We start from the raw sequence: 25925 nt of genomic DNA on the forward strand, positions 1-25925 counted from the left end.
TCCTTCACCCAAAACATCAAGCATTAACTTGGACAAAAACAAAAGAAATTTTACACGCTCCTTCAAACACTAGGTGACAGTGATATCCATTTTGCACATAGCAGGTCAAAATCATTGAGCAACCGTATCTGCAGCTCTCAAAATATTTAATTTTCCAGTTCAAAAAATACAGTATAATAAATCCTGTCAACCCCACAAAAATCTCCTCTCTCGATAACTCATTTTAGCAGAGCGCAAAATGATCTAATCGCCAAAGGAATTAAATTCACATTTCGACTTGAAGAAATGCTAGTAGTAATCACTTTTTTTTAATCAACATTATCTTTTTTGAAACAATGCTCTAATTGTAACAAATACTCTCTTAACCGCAAGAATATTCTTACCAGGTTTTAGACAGCTGACCAGGCCGACTACTAACACCTCAAAGAGAATTTCTAGTTGATCCGTCTAAATTTCAGGCACAACTATGTTCTCCTGCTAAAAATTCTGTCTTTAACCAAAAAAAAAAAAAAAAAAAAAAAGGGAAATACATCCTCCTCGCCTACCAGAAAGTCCCTCATTTTACACAAACTCTACACCTGCTCAGCAGTCCATTCTTTTCTCCACTTCAGGGAACACCCCAGATCCTACACTGTTTTACTAGAATTCATTCACGGAGCACCTCCTCTACGAGCTGTTCACCTTTGACGCCGTATAACCTGTCTTGAGCCTGTTGTCGGAACTTAGTACATCCTACATAATTCATGCCACAGAAGGATTTTTATGCTATTCAAACGCCTTACTGAACTCTGAACTTGGCCTGTTCAGCTGGTCAGGTTTCCTTTCAGAGGTACCATACTGGAAGAGTTAACTGATAAATCCAGCCATTACTATTTTGTCTCCTATTCAGCCAGTTTGGGGTTTTTTTTTAAGTTCTAAACAATATAAAGAAAAAAAAAATCTAATGACTTATCCTTATAGGAGGTTAACTCTGAGGACAAGACATTTGCCAACGTTTACCATAGACTTCAACCCACTTAGGTCTGTCTTAACAGTACTTGCTGCAGGATCGCTTCTAGTAATGCCTTCCTGACTTCTTATCAAACTTCATTGGGCACGTGTACCTATGGAAGCAAAAGCTCAGCCATCTCAAGTTAGATAGTCAAGAAGATTCGTAGAAGTCTTAGGTGCCTTGAGGGAAATGAATCATACAGGCATCTACATATCACAGCCTACTTTCCGTAGGCAACTGTTGTCCACGCAAAGAATCACAGGACAAAATTCCACGGTTCCTCTGGAGTAGTGCTTTTAGGTCAGCATTTCTAATATCTTTAGCAGCCCCTTGCAACTGATCCCACGTACATGCAACCTAGCAATTACACACAAATGTTAGCCCAAGTACAGAGCTATCCCTGCCAACTTGAAGGATTCCTTTATATAAAAAAACCAACCCACCAGCCACCACCTCCCACATAACAGTCATGTCTCAGACTCGTTATTCAGTCTTCTGAGCATCAGAAAGAATTAACAGATACCTTACATCACACACACACACAAAAAAGCATAAAACACACAACTTAGCGCTGAGATTAAGATACTTTACATATGACAACACTGAAAACATTTTTCAAATGGAAAGACAGCATAACACAGGAACAAAAGAAGTTGTCTGCTCCACACAAAGCAAACTGAATAGCATCACCTTCTCCATTTTTGCAAAACAAGAGCGAGATTTCCAGGAGAAGGAGAAACAAGCTCACCTCAAGAGCTGAACCATTTCCCGTCCCACCTGGAAGACAACAGAGAGTTCTGTCCGCAACAACATAACTTCATTTAGAAAACCGTAACCAAAAGGATAATACAGAGCAGCTCAAGCTGTGTTACGCCATCAGAAACACCACAAGGAGTCGGGTTCTACATGTGAGCAATGACGGCAGCAAACAGCCTAACCAGCTAGATACTCCACTGAAAGCAAGTCACACTCAACAGTTGTTTGCTTTCACACTCAAAATCTCGATACTCCGATCCCCTTCGCGCCCCTGTTCCCTCACCTCCTCCCCTCTCCCGGCCCACCTTCATCTGCAGCCCTCTGGTGCAGGCTTCGAAAGAAGCACTCGTTTGCCAAATGCCATCCACTACTTCACTTAGCACTTCAAAAAAATTCATAGTCTGGAGTACCAAATTCCAAAAAGCCCGTTCCCAACACTTTACTTGACACCACTATGAGATCTTCAGTAAAACACAAAGGCTTTAACGCAGGCTTCCATTCCGTTCCTGCAAGAAAAAGAGGTATCTAGGGGGGGAAAAAACCCACCAAACAAAAAAACCCAACCCTATTTAGATGTCCACTATTAGTTTCTTTCATATTTCTGCTGTGCGATTTGGAGTTTTAAACACAGGTCAGGAAACGTATCTTGAAGTTTTGCAAAGGTGAACACAAATTCATTTCTTCCTTGCTTTCAAGTCCAGCTCTATGAATTACTTGAACTAGCTGTTTTTAGAAAAAAAAAACCGTTATCTTTTTGAAACATGTCAGCTTCTATCTGAAAGCTTATCATCTTTATTTTGCCTTACTCAGAAGGGCATGATCTAGTCAGTACTCTCATTTATTACTATCCGCTACCAAAAAGCAGCCTTCTGAACAAGTGGTACCTTAAAACAACGCAGCCATGCAAGTCAGGCACATCCATCACGTTTTCTGATTACGGTCCCTTACATTCTGTAAGCCTAAAACACAGAAAAGCCCTCATGTTCCCCACACAGAAGGTGGGAGAGTGAACATTTGAAGCGCAGCTTGAGGAGACAAACTTAGCACGGCACTGCTTAAAAACAGGGTGGGGAAAAGTCCTATTTCCAGCTACGCTGAAGTGTGTTAGACCAAAGGGAATCCTGAGACGGTATTCTGTGAAAGCCCAAGCCAGGGATGAGTACAAATCAAGGTTGGTCTATTCTACGCTATGTTCCCCATACAGCACCGGTAGCTAAAACTAAGTGGAAAGCGTACGATTTGACCAAAGGGAGAATAAAAGCATCCGCAAGAACACAGTTGTTCTTGCAAGATGAAGTACATGGCAGAGCTATAAAGGCTCAAGAGCTAGCGGACAGTTTTCCAGAAGATTCTTCGTTCCGTCTTCTCGTACCACGCAGGCCACCACGAATTTTGAACTGGCACAGCTCAGATCACGTCACCCTGAAACACAAGCATTTTAACAATTGATCCGAGAGAGATTCTGGCACCCAGAAATGTAAGCATTTGAACAATTGATCAGACAATTCCCACTCTTATATCACAAAAGCACATTGTTATCTATTTACAGCTGATCAAGCAGTACTGGTCACCAACCGTCCCAAAGCATATAAAAACACTTTTTTGTGTGTTTTCAGAGTCACAGAGCTCAGTGTCAAGGTTGGGTTGTTTAAACCGCGTCCCATGCGGATGCCAACACCTTATTCAGCAGAACCATGTGGTGCATTCATTACTAAAAAAACAAATCGTTTTGAGATGGGGGGGGGGGGGAAGAGTTGAAAATAGCCCTTCAATACAGTACAAACTATCACTCGGTCACCCCCTTCAGCAGGGCTTTCCCAAGTATTTCTCTTTCCAGCAGTAGGTCGAGAGTCCTAAGAAGATGACCTCAGATAGAATCGAAAACTTCCCGAGACAGTTAAGACCAAAAAGCAGGCTGGGTTTCCAGCTGAAATTTTGTCACATTTTCCGCTAAGTGTAAAGCGCCAAGAGGCAAAAATCCCACCGCTGTCACATGCAATACCTTGAAAACTGAGGGATGTATCACAAACAAAATATATTTGAACATGTTGAACATGACAGGATACACTTGCAAAGAGAAGATGACTTTTAGCATGGATTAGAAACATCCATGAAGTCAGAAAACCCAGTCAATCCACAAAGGGGACAATTCCATCATTAAAACTGTCAAACGACCAAGTTTCCTCTTCTAACGCGAAACAAAAAACCACGATAAGATACATGAGCAGTTGTTTATATGCAAGAGAAACATTCAATGGTGCGAGTAACATTCAGGTACCTTTTTCAAAGGCTGCTTCTAACTTGTGTTTGAAAGACTACATGGGTGAGAAGCACATCCAAGTTAACAGGAGTACGGCAGTGGATTTTGCGGTACAGTACCTAGGAACTCAACCATTACAGATTCTGTCCCGAGCTTTATCGCTGGTACTGGGAGAGCACTCCTATTACTGCTTAAGGGGAGAGCAAAAAACATGTCTAAGACAAGAAATCACCTACAGAATAATCAACAAAAATCAACCAAGTATCTTCACGAGTCATCACACACTGAAGGGAAGACTTTTTGTAGTCTGGACTTACTGTATTCTGTCTTAGAGGCTGCAGCAGTGGATCACCAAAACAGCACTATACACACAACAACCTCATAAAAATCTAGGAAGCCGGTGTCCCTCAAAAACAGATGCAGTTACTGAAGCTATTTAGTATTAAAGAATATGCAGTCACCAAAATTATCTTAAAGATAGCACAGGAAAAAGGAAAAAAAAAAAGGCAAGAAACCTAACTTAATTGGGAGACACACTAATGGGTAAACAACTCAAAATGACACGCTACAATTATCCACCACCTAACATACATCTCCTCCTCCTTCTGCTAATACTAGCTTTCAGCTTTGTGTTGGGTCCATTTCTTCCTTTTTTAGGGAGTGATGATACTCCTACCCACGTTCATTTCGCTGGACTGAGCCAAGTTCTTCCTATCTGCTCTTAAAGTAAAAATAGAATTTTTCAAAACCCTCTACAACTAAGTCAGAACTGAATGTTTCCCCAGACACCCCTAAGGGTACACACTACTCCAGATAAATGCACTAGTATTTATCAACCTTCATGAGGAACCACGTGCCCACCTGGGCCTGTACCTTTCATCACTCTATCATATCAGTACCTAGTTCAGATAACCACTAAGACACTAAACATGTTCTTCTCTGCTACTTCTCATGTCTTTTTTTTTTTTTAAATACAAAAACCTTGTTACACCTCAAAAGCATGACCTCTACTTCGTAGTAGCTTGCATCAGCCATCACTTGGTGCGTTTTATAAGGTCCCTTAGTTCTATGTCAATACAAAAAAAAGAGCTTTAAACCTACTGTTTCAGCTTCTCTCTCCAGACAGATTCATCAAACTCCTTACTCTTGATCCTCAGTGGTTAGTGATGAGATAAAAATCAAGTCAGTCCAAAACCAAACCTCAGGAACCATCCGAAGCCATGACGCTCATCTGCTTTTTCTATTTTCACATAGTATACTGTTTTCTTTTTCTTCCCTTCTTACAGCAATGACGTCTCTGCAGTTGTCAGCCTGACTAAATTTCCAACATCCTTCAGGTAGGTGCTTCAGTGAATTTCCAATCAAAGAAATATACTTTCTTCCTTTGAATTTTATTATTGGGGGTGGGGGCGTGCAGGGATGATGATGGGCTTTAACCTGATAGAAATCTACCGTTTTCAACACACACTTTTACTCTAATTTCTTTTTTATTCTCTTATCCTTATAATTCAGTGTCTCTTTCTGAGCATTTCAGACTTGTCTGCCAAAAACTGCAGTGGAGCATTCATTGACTTTTACAATCACAAGATGACCCTTGCTGCCCATCCTTACTATCACACCACCCTTATTTCAGCTGCGTTATCTCCCACAGATAAGCAAACTTCCATAACGAATCCACATATTTTTCTTCTGTAACAACTAGGTAACAACTTCTTTGAATGTCCAAGTATTTCCCACTCAAAAACTAAGCTTTCTCCCAAGACAGATCTTTCATTTCGGTCCAGCATATTCTTCACTTGGCCTAGGGCAGCAGCAAGGCATTCAAGATCCTTCTGCCACATTCAGTATTTTCTGTTCATTTAGTGTTACTCATTCCGGTAAGCATATAAAGCTGGAGAGGATGGAATTCTATTCCTTAAGGGGCCTTAACGTGGTATCCTCAAGACATAGGTTTTCCACAGCTCCAAGGAAACTAGTATCTTTGAAAGGTGTCCGTACTTAACTACCTTTGAAAGTGCCAAGATAAACACGTCCTGAGCTTTTTATGTCAATTTAAAAGACTGCATAAAACTAAAAAGGTTTAAAGACTGACTGTTGACAACAGACTCGGATGTTTACGACCTGTCGGATGGAATAACGCCGCCCGATACGCTTCACACAACCCTCCTCAGACCTGTTCTCCCTTAACAGAAGCACTACGCTGGCAAAGCGTACTTGGCAGCTTGCAAGAACTACCAGGTTCTGGCGGGGTCAGGGAAGATGACGACTCCGTATCCAGAGAACCCTTTTCAAATAGGTATTATCTCCTCCCAGTAATAGTTGGGGGATTTCAGCGTTCATGCTACATTACCATTTCACAGAAGATTTTTTTCATTCAAGGGTCAGTAAAAAAAGGCAATCGCTTCCACGACTAGAAGAAAACAAGTTAGCAACATAATGCCAGGAAGCTAAGGGAACTATAAGGATTCACCGACAGCACGTACAAGCTCAAAGCAAAAGCATTCAGCTTATAGCACTTTTTCCAGGAACTCTAGGACAAGGGATGTCAAAAGCTAGCTCTGTCTACAGTGAGACTGCGACACTCAAGTCAAGAATGCTAAGTTAATAGTCTTCAATTCTATTAGCAACCTCTTCTTCTTACACCATCGGTCTCTAAACAGAAGGTAGATGCACAATATAAAGATATTTCTGAAATAAGTCTTCCTCTATGCCTAAATGGAACTGACATCTAAATAAGAGTTTCATAGTCTAGCAAGTAAACAGCATTCTGGCATAGTTTAGAGGGAGAGAAACCCTTCTAATCAGCAAAGAGCCTTCTTCCCCAGTAAGTGCTTACATCAGCCCTGTTATTTTGGATTTCAATTCCATAAGGCAAATCTCAGCATGGAAAAAGGAGGAAAGAAAACATCTTTACTCATGCATAGCACTGCCCTGAAGATGAACTGAACTAGAACATCATGAAAAAGCAGCTGTGTCAAGACACATTCCTGCGGTTCTGCCTTCTCATTTGTCCAGCGCGTTTTCTCCCCTATTAGAGGAGCCCCGACGGTTTTGCTGCGGAGGAACTGCCCAACGCAAATTCACCTGCAACTGACACAAAGCTGCCCAAGTCAGACAAAATTACATAGCATTACATAAGCATTTTAAAAGGGTTTTTCATCAGAAGTGTAAGATCACTGGCACAAATTTTTGTCTAAGGGGAGCTTTCTATAGGAGAACTTCCTTTAAGTTCTCCGCTTTAAGTAGTCCGTGTTTTCACTGGGTAATACTATGTTCCAAGCCTTTAGTCCGAGAGCTTTCAATGCGCTAATGAAATCTGGGTTTGGGCTAAACACAAGACAGACAGGGAACATGTTCGGAAAAGACAACAATCTGGGACAGGGAGGATCCTTCTTCAAACAAATTAAAATACATTCCTTTCCCATTCCACATCTGAAATATTGGTGACAGGAAAGCTATGTCTCATGTAAGCAGCATCTGAATAGCCTGTAAACAGAGTAATAATTTCTCACACGTAGGAGTCACAGTCCAACAACGTTCATACTAACGCCTCTCGAATTCTAAGATAAGTACCAGTCCAAGATAACTTGACAGCCGTATGTGAAAATTTGAGTACAAGGTCAAAACCATCCTCACTTAACATACGCTCTATCTGCGCGCTCCACTTGATATGCAAGTTGGAGAACATGCCTACTTTGGGAGAAGTTGCTCCTATTTTCCCCCAGTTAATATTGGTATGCAAGCTCCCAAATATAGACGCTTTCTTTTATACCTCCTGTAACACAATATATTTTTGGCAGTTTTGGCTGCGCACCCGCAGAACACAATGAACAAATAATAACGCAAGACTCAGTAACCATAAAAAGGACTGAATGCAACATGCAGGAGGCTAGTTCCTTATTTCCAATTCTTCAATCATTAAGCTTATGTGAATACACATTGGAACTTGCCTAATGTTTTAAATCTAAGCACTTTTTGCAGTTAACAGCTGTAAGCCACGGGAAGTTCTTGAATAGTTTAAGCTCAAATACGTTCCCTGCAAAGAGTCAGGAAACCTTCAACCAGAAAAAGCCACTTTCTAGAACAAAGTCTCCTTCTCCTTTTTAAGTGGCCTAGTCCATCATTTTCTTCTACGCATAACAATCCAATTAATCGAACACTGATATAAAATATCTCTGTGTCAAATTCTAATCCAGGATCTGCTGGATCGGGACGTCCCTGTCTCCCTTTTCCCAGCTGTGAACCAGGTAGTTGTTTCAACTGTTCTACCTTCAGGTAGGCTGTTCGTAATGAATTCGGACTTGGTTAATATCAGATTCTGAGACCTGTCCTAACTGTTATGGAAACAAGCAGGACCCGTAACAACGTACTTAACGTTTCTATCTTTTACAAAGCTCTTGATAATCAGAGTTACTCAGCTGGCATCTTCAAGTTCACAGACTCAACCGGCTAGAAAACCTACACGGTTCATTGACAGCAATACCAAGCCCGGAATTTAACAGAACGCTAGCTGTTAGAAAAGGCTGAAGAAGGAAAAAAAACATAAACTGAATAAAAACACTGAGAGACTTCTGTGTACTCTATATTCTTTTAATATGGTTGTTCACTTCTTGTTTCATCTGAAGTTATTTGGAAGATGAAGACAGACTGGGGACCACACAGCAGGACTCACAGCATTTACTATCAGTACAGCTGAACCAGCTGCCAGATTGAAATACTTCTAGCTGAACACTGCTTGTTCACTGGAGTTCAATACCTCTTGCTCCCCACCTCCTCTTTGTTGGGTCTTCAGAAATAAAACCACAAGTTCAGTTTATCTCAGATTACGAGAAGAAAGATACAACAATTAACTCCCAAACTTTTGCCCTTCTCAATTCAAGATGCACTCACAGCGATAGCCTGATTTTAGCCCAAGACTAACCCTAAAGGCTTTCAGGAGCCCAAAACCAAAAAATCTTCAGCAGTCTTCAGCAGCACACCTAGACAACTCACCACCCTGACAGCTGAGGTCCCCTTTCAACCCAATTTATGTGCACCACCCTCCCATAACAGAACCTCTCCCGCTCCACTGGCATTTAAATTATATCATACACACAGAGCCTAAAGGAATTATTTTACTATGACAAAATTTAATAAATACATTGGAAGTTCACAAAAACTTAAAAAAATAATTTAAATATGTCCCAGACTGTGTGCACAATACTGTTGTTACAAAATCAATTGCTCAAGTTATTTCTATTAACAAGTATTCCAATGGTTTGGAAAGACTGCATACTCTGCAATACCCATCTCTGGATTACAATGAAAGCCACCACCAAAGACATCTGCCTTTCTTGAAAACTTTTTTTTTTTTAAAAAAAGATGTAAAAATAGGGTTTTTTTTAATTAAAGTTCATTGAGAGTACTACTACTAACCTTATTTCAAGTCTAATTCACTCAAGGAAGTGCTTACTAGGTGGCACTACTTCACACACTTCTTCAAAACCCGTAACGTTGATAAAGTTACCGAAGGCAAAGAGATTTGCAACCTAACCGAGGTTTTGGCCATACACTGACATAACTCAGCCATGCTGGGACAGAACAGCACAGAACCGTTCCAAAGCACAGGAGGAATTAGCACCTACATCAACTTCCACAACAAACACTGCGCTTGGCAGAGCTGTTTCATCAAGGCTCGGCTAAGGAGGGTATGCAAAGTCCCACACGGGTGAACAAGGCGATGTCCTGAGCTGACATAACACCTCAGCTCCAGACTCAAAAGAAAAACCAACCTAACGAAAAACTCCACACAGCTCTCTCCCCCTTCCCCCTTTGTACCCACTTCGCCACCTTTCAGGCGGATCGCAGGCCGGTGACCTGCTACAGAGATAGCTGGCAAAACACAAGCAGTGTAAACGCACAGCTGGGAACAGCTCAGAGCAAGAGATTCCCTCCTCTTGGCAGAGGTAAGCTATTAGATCCACTCACCACATTATGCCATCCCACATCCTAACTATTTTTGCAGAACCCAACTTCAGCGCACATGCTAGCGTGTTTCTAAAAACCCACCTCAACCCAAAGACACAAGTACATTTTCTCAACTCGAAGACACAAGTACCTTTAGAGCGATTTTACACAGAAGTTGTGTGGAAGCATAAACATTTCCCCCCCACAGGCTTCAGAAAAGCCCTTTTTCAAAGTTTAACACGTAAAGTTTGCCACTATATTTATCGCTGAGGAGATCCTTTATCTAGCTGATGCTTCACAAAAATACCAGCATACTGTTATGCCAACTTTCACTTCTGTTAGTGACTGAGATGGACGGAAGGCATATGTTCATCTATCTAGCAGACTGCTACGTTGAAAGTGCTCTTTTTCTTTGAACTAGCTTGGTTACTTGTATCACGATTACCATACTGATCACAATTGTGCTTTGTGACCATTTTATGCCAGTCAGCGTACAAAGCGTCCCCTTTGCTGCACTGCACTAAATGACATAGAAGCGGTGACGGTGACACTCAAAAGTGCAGCAACATTTTAAGAAAACACTGCTTTGTTCCTCTCTTCACCCCCATCCTTAATACGCTGCTATCAAGAACCGTAACAAATACCAGAAACAAAAAAAAGTCAAAGCTGATTTCATCTCAAGAAGCTTTCAAGTTTCAAAGCCGCAAGCAAAACCAAAAAATTTCCGCGCCGTGTATCTTTCCAGGACTGTACCAGCCACTTTCACGTAGAAGATCCAAAGGAAGCGTCAAGAGGACTACTTTGCCCTTTAATACAAAAGTTCTCAGAGACCTGTACCATTCTTAACAATGCGAGTCCTCAAAAGACAACGCAACTGTTTCTTTGACAGGCACTTAAATGAATAGTTCCACCAAAAAAGACAGTCCTCATCCCTCCTCCCTGCCGAAGTTCCTGGCTCTTCGCTGTGTCAGCACAAGCTCTTGTGCGACTGCCTGACAAACTGGATCAAGGAACTGATCAACTGTAAACATGCTTTTTCTGTTGCTGAGGTATTTTCAACGAGATCATTTCCCAAGTGGCTGGGAGGGGCAATGAATGCCTGGTTTCGGTTTTTTTTTTTTTCCTCCTGGCAGCAGTGTGCAACCTTCCTACAAGCCCAATTCCCCCGACTTCAGTGGAATTAGTACCCATGCTGACACACAGCCTGAACAACACTGAGCGCTTGAGGAAAAAAAACTAAGCCACATCATGACTTGAAATTTTAAACTTCATTAAAGCATTGTTCACCATTCTGTGGAGGAGAACAATTCACACCTGCAGAACAGCATAAAAAGGAAAATTCCACTGGCAAAGCATTTCAGGACAAGACTGAACAAAAGAAAAAAAATACCTGAAGTTTTGAAATGGTAAAGCTCAGGGACAGGAAAACACGTGAGTCACCAGATACCTGCCAGCCACAGATGTACTAGGGACCTCCAGCTTCTTGTTAAACAAAGTGTTTAGTTCTATTCTTGTGTGTGGGAAAAACTGGGAGGATAAAAACGACCTTCCTCCTCTTATCTCTGAATCACTCCCTGCCCTAGAGAGGTTTCAGATGTTCCCCTTCTGCTGAAGCTGTAATCCACAAAACAGTTCCTGCAAAGAAGGACAAATGTACAGGCTTAGAAACAATCATTCCTTTTTTATTAGGGCAAGGGGAAACAAACCTGAGCTCAAATACAAGGTAGCCTCCTTCGCAGTAGAAAGAAGTCATATTACCGTGTGAAAGATGCCTTCAAGTTTAACCTAAAAAAAAGAATCCAGACACTTAACATTTTGACTGTTTCAAGTTGAACTTGAGGAGAATGGAGGCCAAACCCCAAACTGATATTCTAAATAGCAACATTTCACCCTATTTCTTAATACTCCAGACTTCTTTCTAGCTCTGCTTTATAGCATCTGAACTGCTGCGTATTTGGACACGTTATCCATTCTCGATGACTGACACCACAAAGACCTAACACACTGCGGTGGGGCAGGGAAAAAAAAAAAAAAAGAATAAAATCAAGGTTTATTTCACCTAATTTCCTAGAATACACCATTATACTCCTAAGACTTGAGGATTCAGCTAAAAGACAGCAGAGGAAAAACACCTGCACATCAAACACCAGTAATTTGAATGTCAAAAACCGCTTTGGGTAACGCAAACAACATCATCCTAATTACAAGATTCAGTCTAAAAGAAAATACTGCAAGCACAAACAAAGATACATTAAAGACATGCTTGGTTTCGTGGCTGATTTTTAGGCTGGTATACAACTATTACCTAACATGAAAATAAGGTGACACAACAGTTAAGTAATACCTCCACATGACTTTAGCTCTTCATATAGTTACAAGCTTAGGATTGCATACGGAGGGGGAAAAATGCGGCTGAAAAACATCTGGAATACTGAGATAACCTCTCTGAGTACCGATTAACACAAAGCACTAACTGCTTCGTGAAAACAGAGAGGAAATGCTGCCCTTCATTGGTCAAGCGTGGTTTGTTGTTTTTTTTTTCCCAAATATTCCTGTTGACACTGCACAATGACTGCACAGAGGTCACCAGAATTCACACACTAACACCAAGAGATATTTACGTTCACTGGTAAGGCTAGCCACACGTTAAGGACGACTTTCTTTCCCTAAGTACACATGTTAGTTAAATGACCTTATCCAAACCATTTGCTAGCATTAAGTCCTTCCCCACCCACACAACTAGTATTCCTTCTCGAAACACCAAAAGTTATTGACATGACAAGAAGTCCCACATAGGTACCGGAGCTCTACAGATACAGCACACCTTCAAGATGCTATTTCAACTTGGTCACCTAAAATGCCACACCATCAAGAAACCAGATGCACATCATCATTCCAGAAAAAAAGCAGAACGTCTACCGAGGCAGCCACGGATGCTGCCTCAAATGGCCTAAAAAACTAACATCAAATTGGTTTAATTTCTTTTTTTAACTCAAAGTTAAAAGAGCTTGTTTCTTTAACCTCAGAAACAAAGCCTCCTTACTTATCTTGGACCTGCAGCATTGATTTTTCAATTCCTAAAACCAATTTCCACATCAGCTATATCCTAAATAAGTTTTAAAACACAGATAGAGGAAAAAAAACAAACATACATAATCCCATTTGCCATCAAAGTTGACAGATGGGAAATTCTCTCAGCTAATCTCTTCCAGAGAAATCATTCTCTTCAAAGAACGAAATTACGACCTTAAAATATGGGGTGTTTGGCTCCAGGCGGCACACCGGAGTTATGTTTATACGGACATTTCCTGGAGGAATATCTGAGGAAGTAAACAAATTCACGTGGCGCCACCAATACCTAACTCCACCTTCCGCAGCGGTCATTTTCTGCAGGGGGCTTCTTTTTAAACCCAGATATTCACTAAGAACTTCAACTATATAGAGCAGAGAAAAAAATTCTTTGGTTTTTTTTTTTTTTTAAAAATACACACTAGGTCTAACCAGACACCATTTATCAGCTCTGCGTACCTAGACTCTTTGCCATGCACATAAGGACACTACTGAATCTTTGCTTAGCACCTCAGCCAGTTAACAGTACACTCAATCTCCTAACTAGCATATGAATTCTAGTAACGTAACTCCCTTCGATAAGGGGTCATGTGCTAGTCATCATCTACAGGGTGACGCCAGTAATGATTGAAAGGTGGTTAGCAGGGAATGATGAAACCAGCCAAATCGTTATTCCAGTTTTCCAGACTGATTTTGCTGGAACCTAGTCCAGGGAACAATAAGGAAGGGACGTTAAACATTTTTGGCCAATGCTTCCTGGGGTAAGTAACAGCCGATTTCACTACTGTGAAATTTGGTTGCGGGATTCACCTACCAAGAGCCCTATCAGCCGGTTATTTCAGGGATTTTTGAGAAACATCGTTTCACGCTTCCAGGCCATCTCTAATTCTACTCATCTTCAGAGACAATTAATGGATGCTAACTCTTGATAGTTCTATCACATCATACTTACCATATCCCTCACGCAAGATTAAACAAAAATCTCACCCGTAGCACCGACCCAGCTAAAATATTTTCTCTAAGAGGGGCTTTGTGTTGGGAGTACATAACATACAGGTGAGAACTGGCATTTCTCAAGTGTCACGACAAGGTTTCTTCTAGAGATGGAAAAGAAGTCTGCCATGGACCCTGCTGTGCCTCCCCTGCTTCTTCAGCCACATCAGCTCAGCTGATATAAGGCAACTATTGCTATACCAAGCTATACATTGTAGTAACTATACTGATGAGGAAAATGCCAAAATCACCTTAGGTCTTACACAAGTTTGGTTTTTTCCCTAAGGGACTCCGCTATTATGTCTTCTTTTGAAAGGAAGAAACAAAACGGTACAGGCAAAACGCTGCCCAAGTAGACAGAAAGAAAAGAATTACAGCATAAACAATGCGGCAGAATACGAGACTGAACTGTACATCAGGATGTCACACACTAACAAGGACAGAGCCCAATTAGTTGCATGTTCAGTCCCATATGTGAAGACACAAGGACATGAATGTAACGGTACTACAGAGAACGTATCATGCAGCAGTCAAGAGAGACATACTGACTCTTTAGCAGCCCTGCAGAATCCAAAGGCCTTATTCCAGGATTCTAATTAAGACAGTTGGGATTAAAAAAAAAAAAAATTTTTATAAATTCTGTATTTCAAATCAACAGCCTACTTTAACACATAAGCCGCTAAAGCCATTTACAATTGAAGTATTACAACCGTGTGCCTGTGACGCTCTTGAAATCACACCAGTAAGCCCAAGTTTTCAGATTAACATCTTACGTCTGAAGCTAGAGAAGTTAAGAGTAGCTTCTTCTGCATGAAGAAGTTTTAGAGGACCGGGGGTGTTTTGTTGTTTTATTTCCTTCATCTTACTAGTTCAGTTCAATTACTAATTCAATTGCAGCTGAAAAAACAGAAACGAACTTTTGTTTAGAGCCGCTATGAGGCCCAAGTAAAAACAAGAAAGCTTAAGAAACAGCCCGAACATCTCAAAAACATCCTTTGCATCGGCAGCGCTTTCAGGTATAGCTAACATAACTGAGGATTATTTTTAGGAAAGCTAATTTGCACATCATGTGAGAATCCAGTAACAAACTATACCAGTCAGAAAAAATGAAAGAAAGAGCAGAAATTAACTACACACAAATCCAAGAGTGATCTACATCTAATCATCACGAGACTTTCTCCTCACGGAGCAAACTGAACTTACAAACTCTTAAAATGGATATGATATTAGGAAAACCAGTTATAAACTTCACCGCCAGCAGCAAACATCCTGTAAGCTCAAAGACTTGAAATAAGCTTGTAAACAGTTTTTATTATACAATTAAACCTTTCTGTGTTTAATAAGAGAAGCTCTAATGCACGCTGGACATCCGATTTTTAAGTAGCAACTTGCTACTAGGACTTGCTCATTTTTTTTTGCACTCTTTTGCTATTTATTGACAACAAAATGTTGAACAAAATCAGTACATACAAGAACACTTTCAAGAAACCTGCATATTTACGGTTTTTATCTGACCCTGTTCAGAGGAACTGCTAAAGCATGTTTTCCCAACAAAAAAAAAAAAAAAAAAAAGAAAAGAGCAAATAATAAAGTTCCCAAGCTTCACCGTATATGTCAGCTTTAATTCGTCTAATCTGCTCTGGCCCCCCCCCTCTTTTTTTTTTTTTTTTTTTGAGTCATGTCCTGAAAATCATTCTTTTAAGCAGCTCGGAAGACAGACCTTTGACTTGACCTAAGGCACAAATCTGACAGGCAGTTTTCTCCGTGTTTCACATATTTACATATCAATAATAAGCTGTGCTAAATGGGTGGTGGAGGGTACACTGTACAAAGGCCCACTAAAAAGTAAAAGCAGCTTCCCGTTCAGGATGCGATGAACAGACTGGCCCAAGAAGCCAGTCGTCTTCAGTGACACTCCTCACACAATTCTGATCGAGAGCGCAGATGCACCTTCATCTCACCCTTAAACATCTAAGATGTCAACCAATTAGATTTTCCATGTGTCACTGCACCTATCCAACTTTTGCCTGAATGCACACTCTCTGGGAGTTATCACCTGATCCAAGTGGCACTGCAGTCCCATTTAACAACAATACAGCTCCTTAAACAGCTTAAGAGACTCCCTCTATGAAACCTGAAGAGTTTTGCCTCTTGTACACAATCGTTCATAAACTAAGGCCAGAATTCTGCCAGGAAACATGCAAGCTGACCTCCCCCAGTATGTAACTTCTACTGTCATTTTTCTCTTACCTTAAGATTCCTCTTCCTGCGTACTGAAGAGTCGCCACTTTTTTATTCACTGGTGGTTAGGAAAAAGGCAATTTGCCATTGGCAGACAATACTGGACCGCGCGACCTCGAATCTTGGTTTTTTGGCAAGCAGCAATTTGCTGCAATTTCAAAAAGCAACCGTGGAGGTTGCCGTGAACGTTGTAGTAGGAGCTCATTAAGTTGCTGGTATGAAATTTCAACGTAACTTCTCCCAAAGCTCTATCCAGTGCCTGTGCTTCCACACTGAGATCTAACGGAGTTTAGAAACAGACTAAGATGAAAACATCTGATTACAACTTTTTATTCCATTCCATCGGCTCAGCAACAACCGAGCCAAACAATGTCTTTCCACTCATGGGGTTTTTGTGATTTTTTTTTTTTTTTTTTTTATCTGCCAGATTTCCAATTATAACTCCTTTGACTTCTTACTACTGTACTCCTGATTTTTAGAAGCTGTCTCGTTAGTAGTCAATTCTAGCAGAACTTTGCTTCAGAGATTAGAGAAGTCTTAATGTATTAAGCATGGGAAGGGCAAAAAATAGCTTAAGACAAACTGTCGTTAAGTTTACAGAGATAATGAACTGAATGGTTGGGAGGGAACACCATCTTATGCAGTGTTTCCACAATAGTTTCCATTTACAGCAAAACCATAAACTTAGATTTCTTTGTGTTTTTCATTTTATGTGCCTTCCAGACTGCCAGTGGTCAGAAGACCACAATCCAACTGCTAAAAGCCACACAAGCTATGCACATCTCAAGTAAGTCTGAAGTAAAAAAAAAAATTTAAACCCCAAACAAATCAAAATCCCACAGTAGAAACACTTTAAAAAAAAAAAAAAAAGCTTCTACAAGCCAAAATTAAACATCAGGTTGCTTTCAGACAAGGAAAACTCCCTTTCGCTGAGAATACTCAAAACACATTTCCTCCCTAGAAGCTGCTGAGAGCTACTTTGAAGTTAGATCCTCTGCTCCATTAATCAGGCCATCCTCATGTTCACATTCCTAAAAACTGTGATTTCAGCTGTGCATATTCTACTAAGCTGTATCATTTCACCCTCAAGTCAGCGGGAGAAAGACTAGAAGAGTTTTTTTGCAAGCAACCTGAATGATCAAGAAAAATAATTATAATAAATGAGGCTGATAGATGATAAAATGTACGCTATCCTGAACTTAATAAACTCAGTATTATTAACTCGTTCATCACTTACTTAACCCACTTAATATTTAATCCCAGACCACCCAGACTGGGAAAGCCTTCACTTACTATGAATAAGATGAAAACATCAGGGAAGCTTCCAGATGCCAAAACTGCCTTCCCAGCTATCGGTATCTACGGCACATGTCATTCTGTCAAAAAGAAGTGAAGTATTCTTCTGCTGCCTCATGATTCTTTAATGACCATTTGGTTTTTTATCTCTCTGCAGACCTCAAAGCATATTAAATAGGTACCTATGGCTGTGTAAGGCACAGCATGCAACCAAAGGCTCACCTCACCTAAGACGACATATATGCCTCCGTTGCCTCTGCCTTTCTCGTCACGCCGTACACACGATACCATTTGAAAGCTATCAGTATAAGGAGCCATTTGGAAGAATGGCTACGGACCACAAAATAAATCTGCCTATGATTTTGCCAGTAAGCCTCACTTTACACAAATTCTGTTGGAGGCTGCCATCACGTACAACTAATCTCAGCGCTTAACTATCAACCTATACATCTGCTAAGCCATTAAGGGGCCTTCATCCCTTCGCCACACACCACCACAGCAAAACTCCGTGGACTCTGTTCAAGAGAGTAAGAGAATTCTTCACGTATCTATCTATCAGTAGTAGGACTGCTCGATAGCACAGTTCAGCACCTAACCATGGCTGCCTTTCTTACAGGTTTTACACCTCAAAAACTTCTACCTACGTGACAATATTCACTTTCCTAAAAATAAACGCTACAGAAACAAAATGCCAGGCATAATTACTTGTTAATTGAGACACGCTCATTGCCTCCAATTGATCTCACACAAGTTGGATAAAATGCTTCTTGTATCAACTTCTGCAGAAATAAAACGCAGAGTGCTTCTTAACCGTGGAAAAACCTATCAGTATCTTAGCCCAGCCCTTCCTTAAACGTATCAGACTCTTCCTTCCCTTTCTTCCTGCTCATTTTAATTTCTAACACGAAAGTAGATTTACCACTTAAAAGCCAAACCGCTTAGAAACAAAGTTCAAAGAAAAGCTCACTAACTTGAAGTGGACTTTTTCGAGGACGCTATTCAAAAAAAGCGGAAGTGAACGTTTGGCTCAGAAAGCTTCAGAATTAAAACTACCCAGCAAAGCAACTCTGGGTGACTACGTATGCAAATAAGAAAGGGGCTGCAGGTCTTGCCTGGCCTTTTCCAGCGATACCTACGTGAAAAACCTAACATTAAAGGAGGGCAAGTTAATAATGCTTCTTTGTGCTTGTTTCGGCATTACATTGAAACGGTGGCTGCCGTCAGGTTCAGAGAACGCGTCGGATGAGAGCGAAACGCCCAGGGCTCTAAGGCAGCCTTCGCTCCGGCTGCACATTCACCTGCTTCTCCTCAAGACGATCTATTCCCACGACTGGGAGCGCAAACAGCTTTCCAGCAACGCACCCAGAGCTCAGGCCTATCTCCAAAGCCTCAGCCCCGGGGCGTACCAGCAGCATTCCCACCGTTACCCTCTCCCGCTCGGGGCTCCGATCCGAATTGCGCTATGGCACGTGTAGACACGAGACACCTGCGCCACTTCTCGGGCCTTTCCCTTCAGCAGCGCCCGACAAAAAAAAAAAACAAAACACACACACAGGCCCAAAACCAGAGAGCACGGCCACCGCCGGCTGAGGCTTCCAGGGAACCTCCGACCCCCGGGGAAACCCCGGAACCCCCCCCCCCCCCCCTTCCCGGGACACACCGGCACACCCCCCCCCGCCCCCGCACGCAAACCGTCGAGGGGGGCGGGGGGGCACTGGCGGTCGCTCCCGCCGCCTTTACCGAGGCGGGAGGTGCGCGGAGGGGAGGGGGGGTCTCCCGCGAAGCCCGGCTCGGCCGCGGCTCCCCCCGCCGGTCCCGCCCCGCCACGAGGCCGCCCCCGGGCGGCGCGGTGCTGCCCCCTTCCTGCCTCTGCGGCAGGTCCCCGCGGGAGGCGGGGGCGGGAGACGGGAGGAATTATGAAACCGGATCAGTAGGGCAACCCCCGGGGCCGCCCCGCCACCCGGGGCCTCTCCTCCTCGGGCATCGCCCCCCCCCCCCACTCCCGCCCCCCCGACCAGGCGGAGCGGCCCGGTCCCTACAGCCACCCCCCCCACCCCGCCCCCGGGACCCGTCTCCCCATCCCCGCAGTACCTCGGAAACCTCCTCTTCTTCCTCTTCTTCCTCGTCTTCCTCCTCCTCCTCCTCCTCGCTGCCGTTGTTGCTGCTCTCGCTGCCGCCGCCGCCGCTCCCGCTGCTGCTGGCCGGCCGGCCGGCCCGCCCGCTCCGCTTCGCCTTCGTCGGCGCCTTCTTCTTCAGCAGCAAGTCGCACACCCGCACCAGCCCCCGCGGCGCCGCCGCCGCCGCCGCCCCAGGCGGGCACGACGGCGGCGAGGTACCGGCGCCGCCGTTCAGCCCCTCCGGGGGACCGGGCCCCGCCGTAGCGCTCCCGGCGTCGCCGCCGTCACCGCCTCCCTCCGCCACCGCCGCCGCCGCGCCGGCCGCCTTCTCCATGGCCGCCGATCCGCCTCGCTCAGCGCCGGCGCCCGGTGAGGGAGAAAGAGGAGGAGGCACCCGGGGCCGCCGCCGCGGTCTCGGTCACCTCTAGCGCCGGCGCCGCGCCACCTCTCGCGATACTTGTCGCCGCCGCCTTCAGCAGCAGCAGCACCGGCGGGCGCCGCTCCCGCCGCCGCCGCCCCGCGCCCGCCGCCGCCGCCGCCCCCCTCCTCCTCCGCCGCCGCCGCCGCCCGGCTCACGCGGCCTCGGCTCGGCCCCGCGCCGCGCTCCCCCGCCCCTCCCCGCGCCCGCTCCGTCGCGGCACCCTCCTGGCGGCGACCCCTTCCGTGCGTGCCTCAGTCACCGCCCCGGCGCCGGAAGTGCCGCCGACGTCATCACCCGCCGCGGCGGCGCCGTGAGGGCCGCTTCCCTCCTCTCCTCTCCTCTCCGCCGCCGGCTTCGTTCCGCCCCCGCGGCGGCGGTTGGTGAAGGCGGCCCCGGGGCTGCCGCCGCCGCCGCCGAGCGGGAAGAGCGAGGGGAAGAGACCGCCGGCGAAGAGAGGAGGTGGTTTGGAGCAGGGCAGGTGCAGCCGGAGGGAAGCGGCGGCCAGGCCGCTGTCGCGGCTGTCGCCTAACGTTGAGCCCCACTCAAGGGCAGGAGAGCGGGGAGACTGGGCCGTGTCGAGCACCGCTCTCTGCGGAGGAGTTCCGCCCGTTCGGCCGTGCCGGCCTCGATGCGTGCGTGGGAGTGGGCGCAGTACGCGGTAAACCTCCTCGGGAAGCAGCGAACACGCGGCTGAGGCCTCGGCTCGACGCCGTCGTGAAGCCGCAATACACGTGTTCCCACTTACAGGTCACGGTCCTTCGCGCAGCGCGTACGCACCGGGCGCTGCACGTTTAAAGGCCACCTGCTAAGCCCCGTTTTACAAGAAAGTTGGTGGAGCACCACTAAAAAAGTAGGAAATACCGAGATGCCTGTGTCACTTTGACCGTACGCTTTAATTACATCCTTTAACTCTGTCGCTATATCCTGTTTCCTCCCTCGGGCCCCCCACCCCGGACTTTCATCCTTAACATGTGCTTGGGACATTAATAACTGGGGTTTTGTCTGGAAAAACACTGTTGCCTCCACTGAGGCAGGTCAGGTCCTGCGGTAACAAAAAGTCTTGTGGCAGTTAAATATAGGCAGTCAATGCATGCTCACTGAAGGAACGGGCTTTTTTTTTTTCCTTTTAGACCGGATGGAAATCAACAAGGAACATGTTTTTAACCGCAGAAACACACGATTGTAAAGATTGGGAATGGGTCTAATGCGCTGGTACGCCACGGATGTTTTGGAATTGGTGTTTCAAGCCAATCGTGTCTATTCCAGTTACATTTTACAGAAATGTAAAGAGCCCTTTGTTACTTGATTACTTTACTCTTAAGTGTTGTCTTTTGTCTTACTTGGATAACGTTGGAAAGCACCAGTCGTGTCTGCAGCACCTCTGAAATGAAACATTGCTTCTAACAAAAATTCTCAAAGAGCTGACGCTCATCACGAAAGCAAGACTGCACCGTTTCCCCCAAAATCTTCATGTTCCTTACATCCCGCCAAAACCTACCTCTTGTTACATGCCTCTATATGTTCTTAATAAAAGGACTGCGTTAGTGGTAACAGCACCACTGTTAAGTTATATTATTTCTAAGTGATCCGGCTACAACTGTTGTTCTTAACCTCTAATCTTCAGGGACGAGGTCTAAACTGAACAATGCATTTATAAATACCTCTGTAGATGACAGTTTGATGTGATCCAGGAGGAATAAACTGAACGTTCCAGCCACCTACCTACTACTTCCTGCTGTGACTGCACAAAAATCTCTGAAACAACACAGTGCAAGATAGGTGACGGCAGATCAGTGAGAATAGCGATTCTGTCCTCTCGCGGCAAATGCATTGATTTTTACTGATTTATATCGAGATGCAAGCACACATCAAGCATTTGTTACTTGTAGTCACAACAAGCAGAAAACAGAATTGCAAGTGAACGTAGGTAACCTCAGCCTTACCACCTGAGATGCATGGTGTGCGCGTGAAAAGGATGTCACTTTTTTCCAGCGATAAGCCTGGAAAAGTGACCTAGTCTTCATCGTTTGATCCAAGAGGTGACTGACTTCTTTAAACAAAACGCGGCTTAGATTTCTTTGGCTGTACGAGCAGCCCGGCGGAGGAACAGGTTGTCCGAATGCACCCAGTTCCCCCGCGTGGATTCAGGAAGGGCGGTTGCAGGACTGGATTTTACCCTTTGAGCTGTTAGCAAGGAGTTGCCCTCTCTGTCCCCTTCCGGGGCAGCGTAAGGTTGGGAAATGGCATCCGAAGGGCCGGTCCGCCGCTGACCTGATCTAGACCAGGCGGGGCTGCAGTAATGCTCGGTTCGATTGTGTTACAAATCTGCGTTTTAATACTGGGCTACAACATTGGCGCCTTACTTTGAGGATCCGTTTGTTAGGCTTGGAAAGGGTATTTTGAGCCATCCGGTCCAGTTTCTTGCTGATGAAAGCAACCATATTATTTTATCACTCTGCGTTGTATTCTCAAGCCCTGAATCAGATGGGAGTAGTTACAAAACTCTACTTTTGTTGGCACAGGCGGCATGGCGTATCTGAGACTGTTTGTTCAGTTTCTTTTATGATGGTGACCTCTGTTCTGATCAAAGAGTTGCTCCTTCTAATCTTGCAGCGTAGAGCAAGTCATTTTCCTCCATTTTTGTAACACACAGTTTATACCTGCTCTCCCTACCACCCTTACTAGTCTGAGCCTTTAGTGAGTGCAACAGCAATAAAAGCACTGGTGGTCCTTAGAGAACCTTAGCTTTAGACTCACTGGGCTTATAAGCTTCGTTTTTGTCATGGGCAAAAGCTGCTAACAGAAGTCAGCTATCAATCTTGTGACGGTTTGAACGACATAACGCCTTGGGAAGGCGTGAAACTTCTCCAGGTTGCATAACAGCGCTTTCTATTTTAGAAACCCAAAGTGAAACATTCTTGTAGATACCATGATCGTCGTCACGGTGGGCTTATAATGAAAGAGTAAATAATTAAGATAATTTTTTTTTGTATCCCAGTTTCCATACGGGTGCGTGACCCAAAGCTATGTTTCCTGTTCTTAGGGTTCTTAGGTAATGGATCACATAGCAATGGAAAGTCAGTATAAGCCCTAATCGGGGAAGTAATACCTAACAAATACGTTTCCTTTTGTGAGTCTGAGAGGTTGATTAACTTTGGACGTTTGGGTTTGTTGCTAGCATAAAGCTGCAGGAAGTCTTGAGAAAAATAATAATCCTTCGTTATCCCTTTGATCTGCGACTTCAACTTCGGTATTTATTCAATTCCCTTCCGGTTATTGCTCAGTCCACCAAACACTCCGTATGAATGGTGGGAAAACCCGAGGTTTGAATTCAGTGAATGCTTTCAGGAACTGTCTCGTGTGTGCCAGATTCTTTCAAAAGTTCTATGAGACAACTCACATTTTTAAACCTATGCTGTGGTGTAAGTATCTGTACGGATCTGCTTTCAGTTTCGTTTATAACTGCTGGAAGCACTACCATCATCAAAGTCAGGAAGCAGGGATATTGAGTTCTGTTTGCGATTATAACTAGTACAGGAACTGAAAAAAGTTATTCCTGGTTTGAGTTTTAGTAAGCCCTCCAACACACGCACACGCACCTAACACGCATATTTTCACACCCCGTAAGTCTGACTTTTGCCTCCACCTGCCCGTCTGCCTTGATTTCACATCTGCACCCTCTCCCTCCCAGCTGGTACACGGGTCAGCTACTTCAGCCCACCAGTGCTCTGTGCCATGCCATCCAGCAGTCCTACACACGCTCCCTTCACACTCAGCTCTTATTCCTTTGGTATTTTTTCACGCTAGGAGCTCCTGAACGACGATCAGAACTTCTGAAATGATCACCTGAGGGCTGGAGAGAAAAAAGGGTGGAAAAAGATGTCTCATTCTTGATGTGCAAAGATTAAATAATCTAGCTTTTAACTTTGATAACTTTTATTGTAAATGCACTGAAATGGCCCTTCTGAATCGCTGAAACAGTTTTCTTTTCGGGAAAGGGTGAACGTATTTTCTCTCTGTATTTGTTTTTGTGAAAACTTCTTGAATTTTTAACCCAAACTCAGGACTGCTACAACTGCCACCGGGCTGCCTTTGCCCATTGTCTCACTCTAGCAGTTTCAGTATCAATTTTCCTCTTTTTGTGAACACGGCTGCTTCAGTTGAGCTCCTGTAAGTGCTAAAGAGCGACTGCCTTTTAAAAAGGGTGAATGCTGTCAGGCTAAAACCACACTCACCACGTTTTTGTCTCTTCCCGTCAAGACTGAATATGTCTAGTTTTAATATTTGTCACAGCAGGAGGAACATAGGAGGAGCACAGAAGTTATACATCTCCAGATGAGATGGTTATCCAAACGAGCAGTGAAATTAATCCAGAAACCAAATTGTGCCGTTCTCACTGGTTATAGAATGAGTGAATTCATTGGTTATCTTTGATGCAGACAGTTTTGCGGTTGTTGCAGCTTCTGTATGGGCTGCAATGTTTTTATTCCTATCATTCCGGGAATTGTGAACCCCAAAGGATTGTATTCCTTCAACACACGTACCAAAAGGACTGGCTCACTGATCGCTCCTTGCATCACTCCTTGATGCATAGCATTGTCTCAAAAAAAAAAAGGAAGACCCATCTGAAATGGGAGACAAGGTAAACTAAAATTAGACCATCATTAATTATTTTAAACGGAAATAATAAAATTGAAGTAGTTCAGCAATTATGCAGTTACTGCTGACCAAGTCAGAGGGAGAAGGAATGAAAAGAACACAAATGTCCCCACGTTCAGAGAAGTACTGTTTTCTGTGATATATATTTTACGGTTTGTCTAAAACACTCAGTTTTAATAACCGTAAATTACACGTGGAAAAGAATGATTAAAAATTGTTTTTATGCAGCTGAGGCATTTACTTGAAATTACATTTTTTTAATATCTGTCTGTCTCCATTACAGCGAGTTTCCTGTGAGCATCTCAATCGGTGTGGCCTCGTGAGTAAAGAAAGTAAAGAAAATCCAGACAGATTCAGAATTTAACAAGAGCGGTGCTAGCCTGGAAGAACTGCTTAGAGTTACAGCAGCCCCGTTCATCAAGGGACCGCACCTCTATACGTGCAGAAGGTAAAGCATTTACGTTAATGCTAACACTCAGAGACACCCCGTATGAAGGCCCATTTGGGATTGACTTCTGCCTACATTCGGCATGGTAAGCCAGGTGATTTTGCCATTTGCTACGCTTATCCATCATCGGTGTCAGTTTGAAATACATATATATCCTGCTTGAGTGTCTTCAAAATTATTTGTATTCCATCTCAGATACTGGTATTACGTGTTCTGATAGTTGCCCTTAAACCTTAATGCGACATCGTGCCAGCTTTGACCACTTCCTCACAGGGAGCACTGGGAAAGTAAAAACAAGTCCAGAAAGCAAAACCTTTCAAAGATTGATTCGCCGAAGAAATATGCAAGTGTTCTGTTAAAAAAGAAAAAGCGCAGTTGTTCTGCAGGAGATGATGGCATTCCATCCAGTTGAGTCTTTGCTAACAAAGACTAACCTTCTCCTTGTTCCTTCATGATGTCATCGCTAGAAGCTATCAGCTAGATCTCAAGGAGTGTTGCCAGTCACATTCATCCACCCACAAGCCATCAAAGTCCAGAGTGGTGTTTGATACCAGGGCACTTGCTGGGAGGCCAGTAGGAGTGCTGGAGACTTTCAATGGCACGGGGTAGTTCTGGTTTGGGTCTGAAGGCGATGGTGTCTACCAATACCCTTGGAGTTGGCTCAGATAGTTCAGTGGGACCTACTGCTGCTTCTGGTGTGGTTTTGAGGGAAAGCACTCCCAAGTTTG

The 25925-nt window shown here is 43.9% G+C and overlaps 1 protein-coding gene and 1 long non-coding RNA gene across 2 annotated transcripts in view; one reads left to right on the plus strand and one right to left on the minus strand.

Annotated features, from left to right (window-relative positions):
* The window catches only part of ANKRD17 (ankyrin repeat domain 17), a 95416-nt gene extending 75413 nt beyond the window's left edge, over positions 1 to 20003 (minus strand). The window contains exon 1 of the mRNA XM_050896424.1: positions 19644 to 20003. Within this exon, the coding sequence (XP_050752381.1) occupies positions 19644 to 20003 (360 nt within the window). The remainder of the gene's footprint in view (positions 1 to 19643) is intronic.
* Positions 20004 to 20526: 523 nt separating this feature from the next.
* LOC127015806 (uncharacterized) lies at positions 20527 to 25149 on the plus strand. Its single transcript, XR_007766384.1, has 3 exons — positions 20527 to 20748; positions 20838 to 20940; positions 25033 to 25149. It is a non-coding gene; the product is annotated as an uncharacterized LOC127015806 (long non-coding RNA).
* The last annotated feature ends 776 nt before the right edge of the window (positions 25150 to 25925 follow it).

This window comes from Gymnogyps californianus, chromosome 4, assembly GCF_018139145.2.
Source record: "Gymnogyps californianus isolate 813 chromosome 4, ASM1813914v2, whole genome shotgun sequence".
Classification (NCBI taxonomy): domain Eukaryota; kingdom Metazoa; phylum Chordata; class Aves; order Accipitriformes; family Cathartidae; genus Gymnogyps; species Gymnogyps californianus.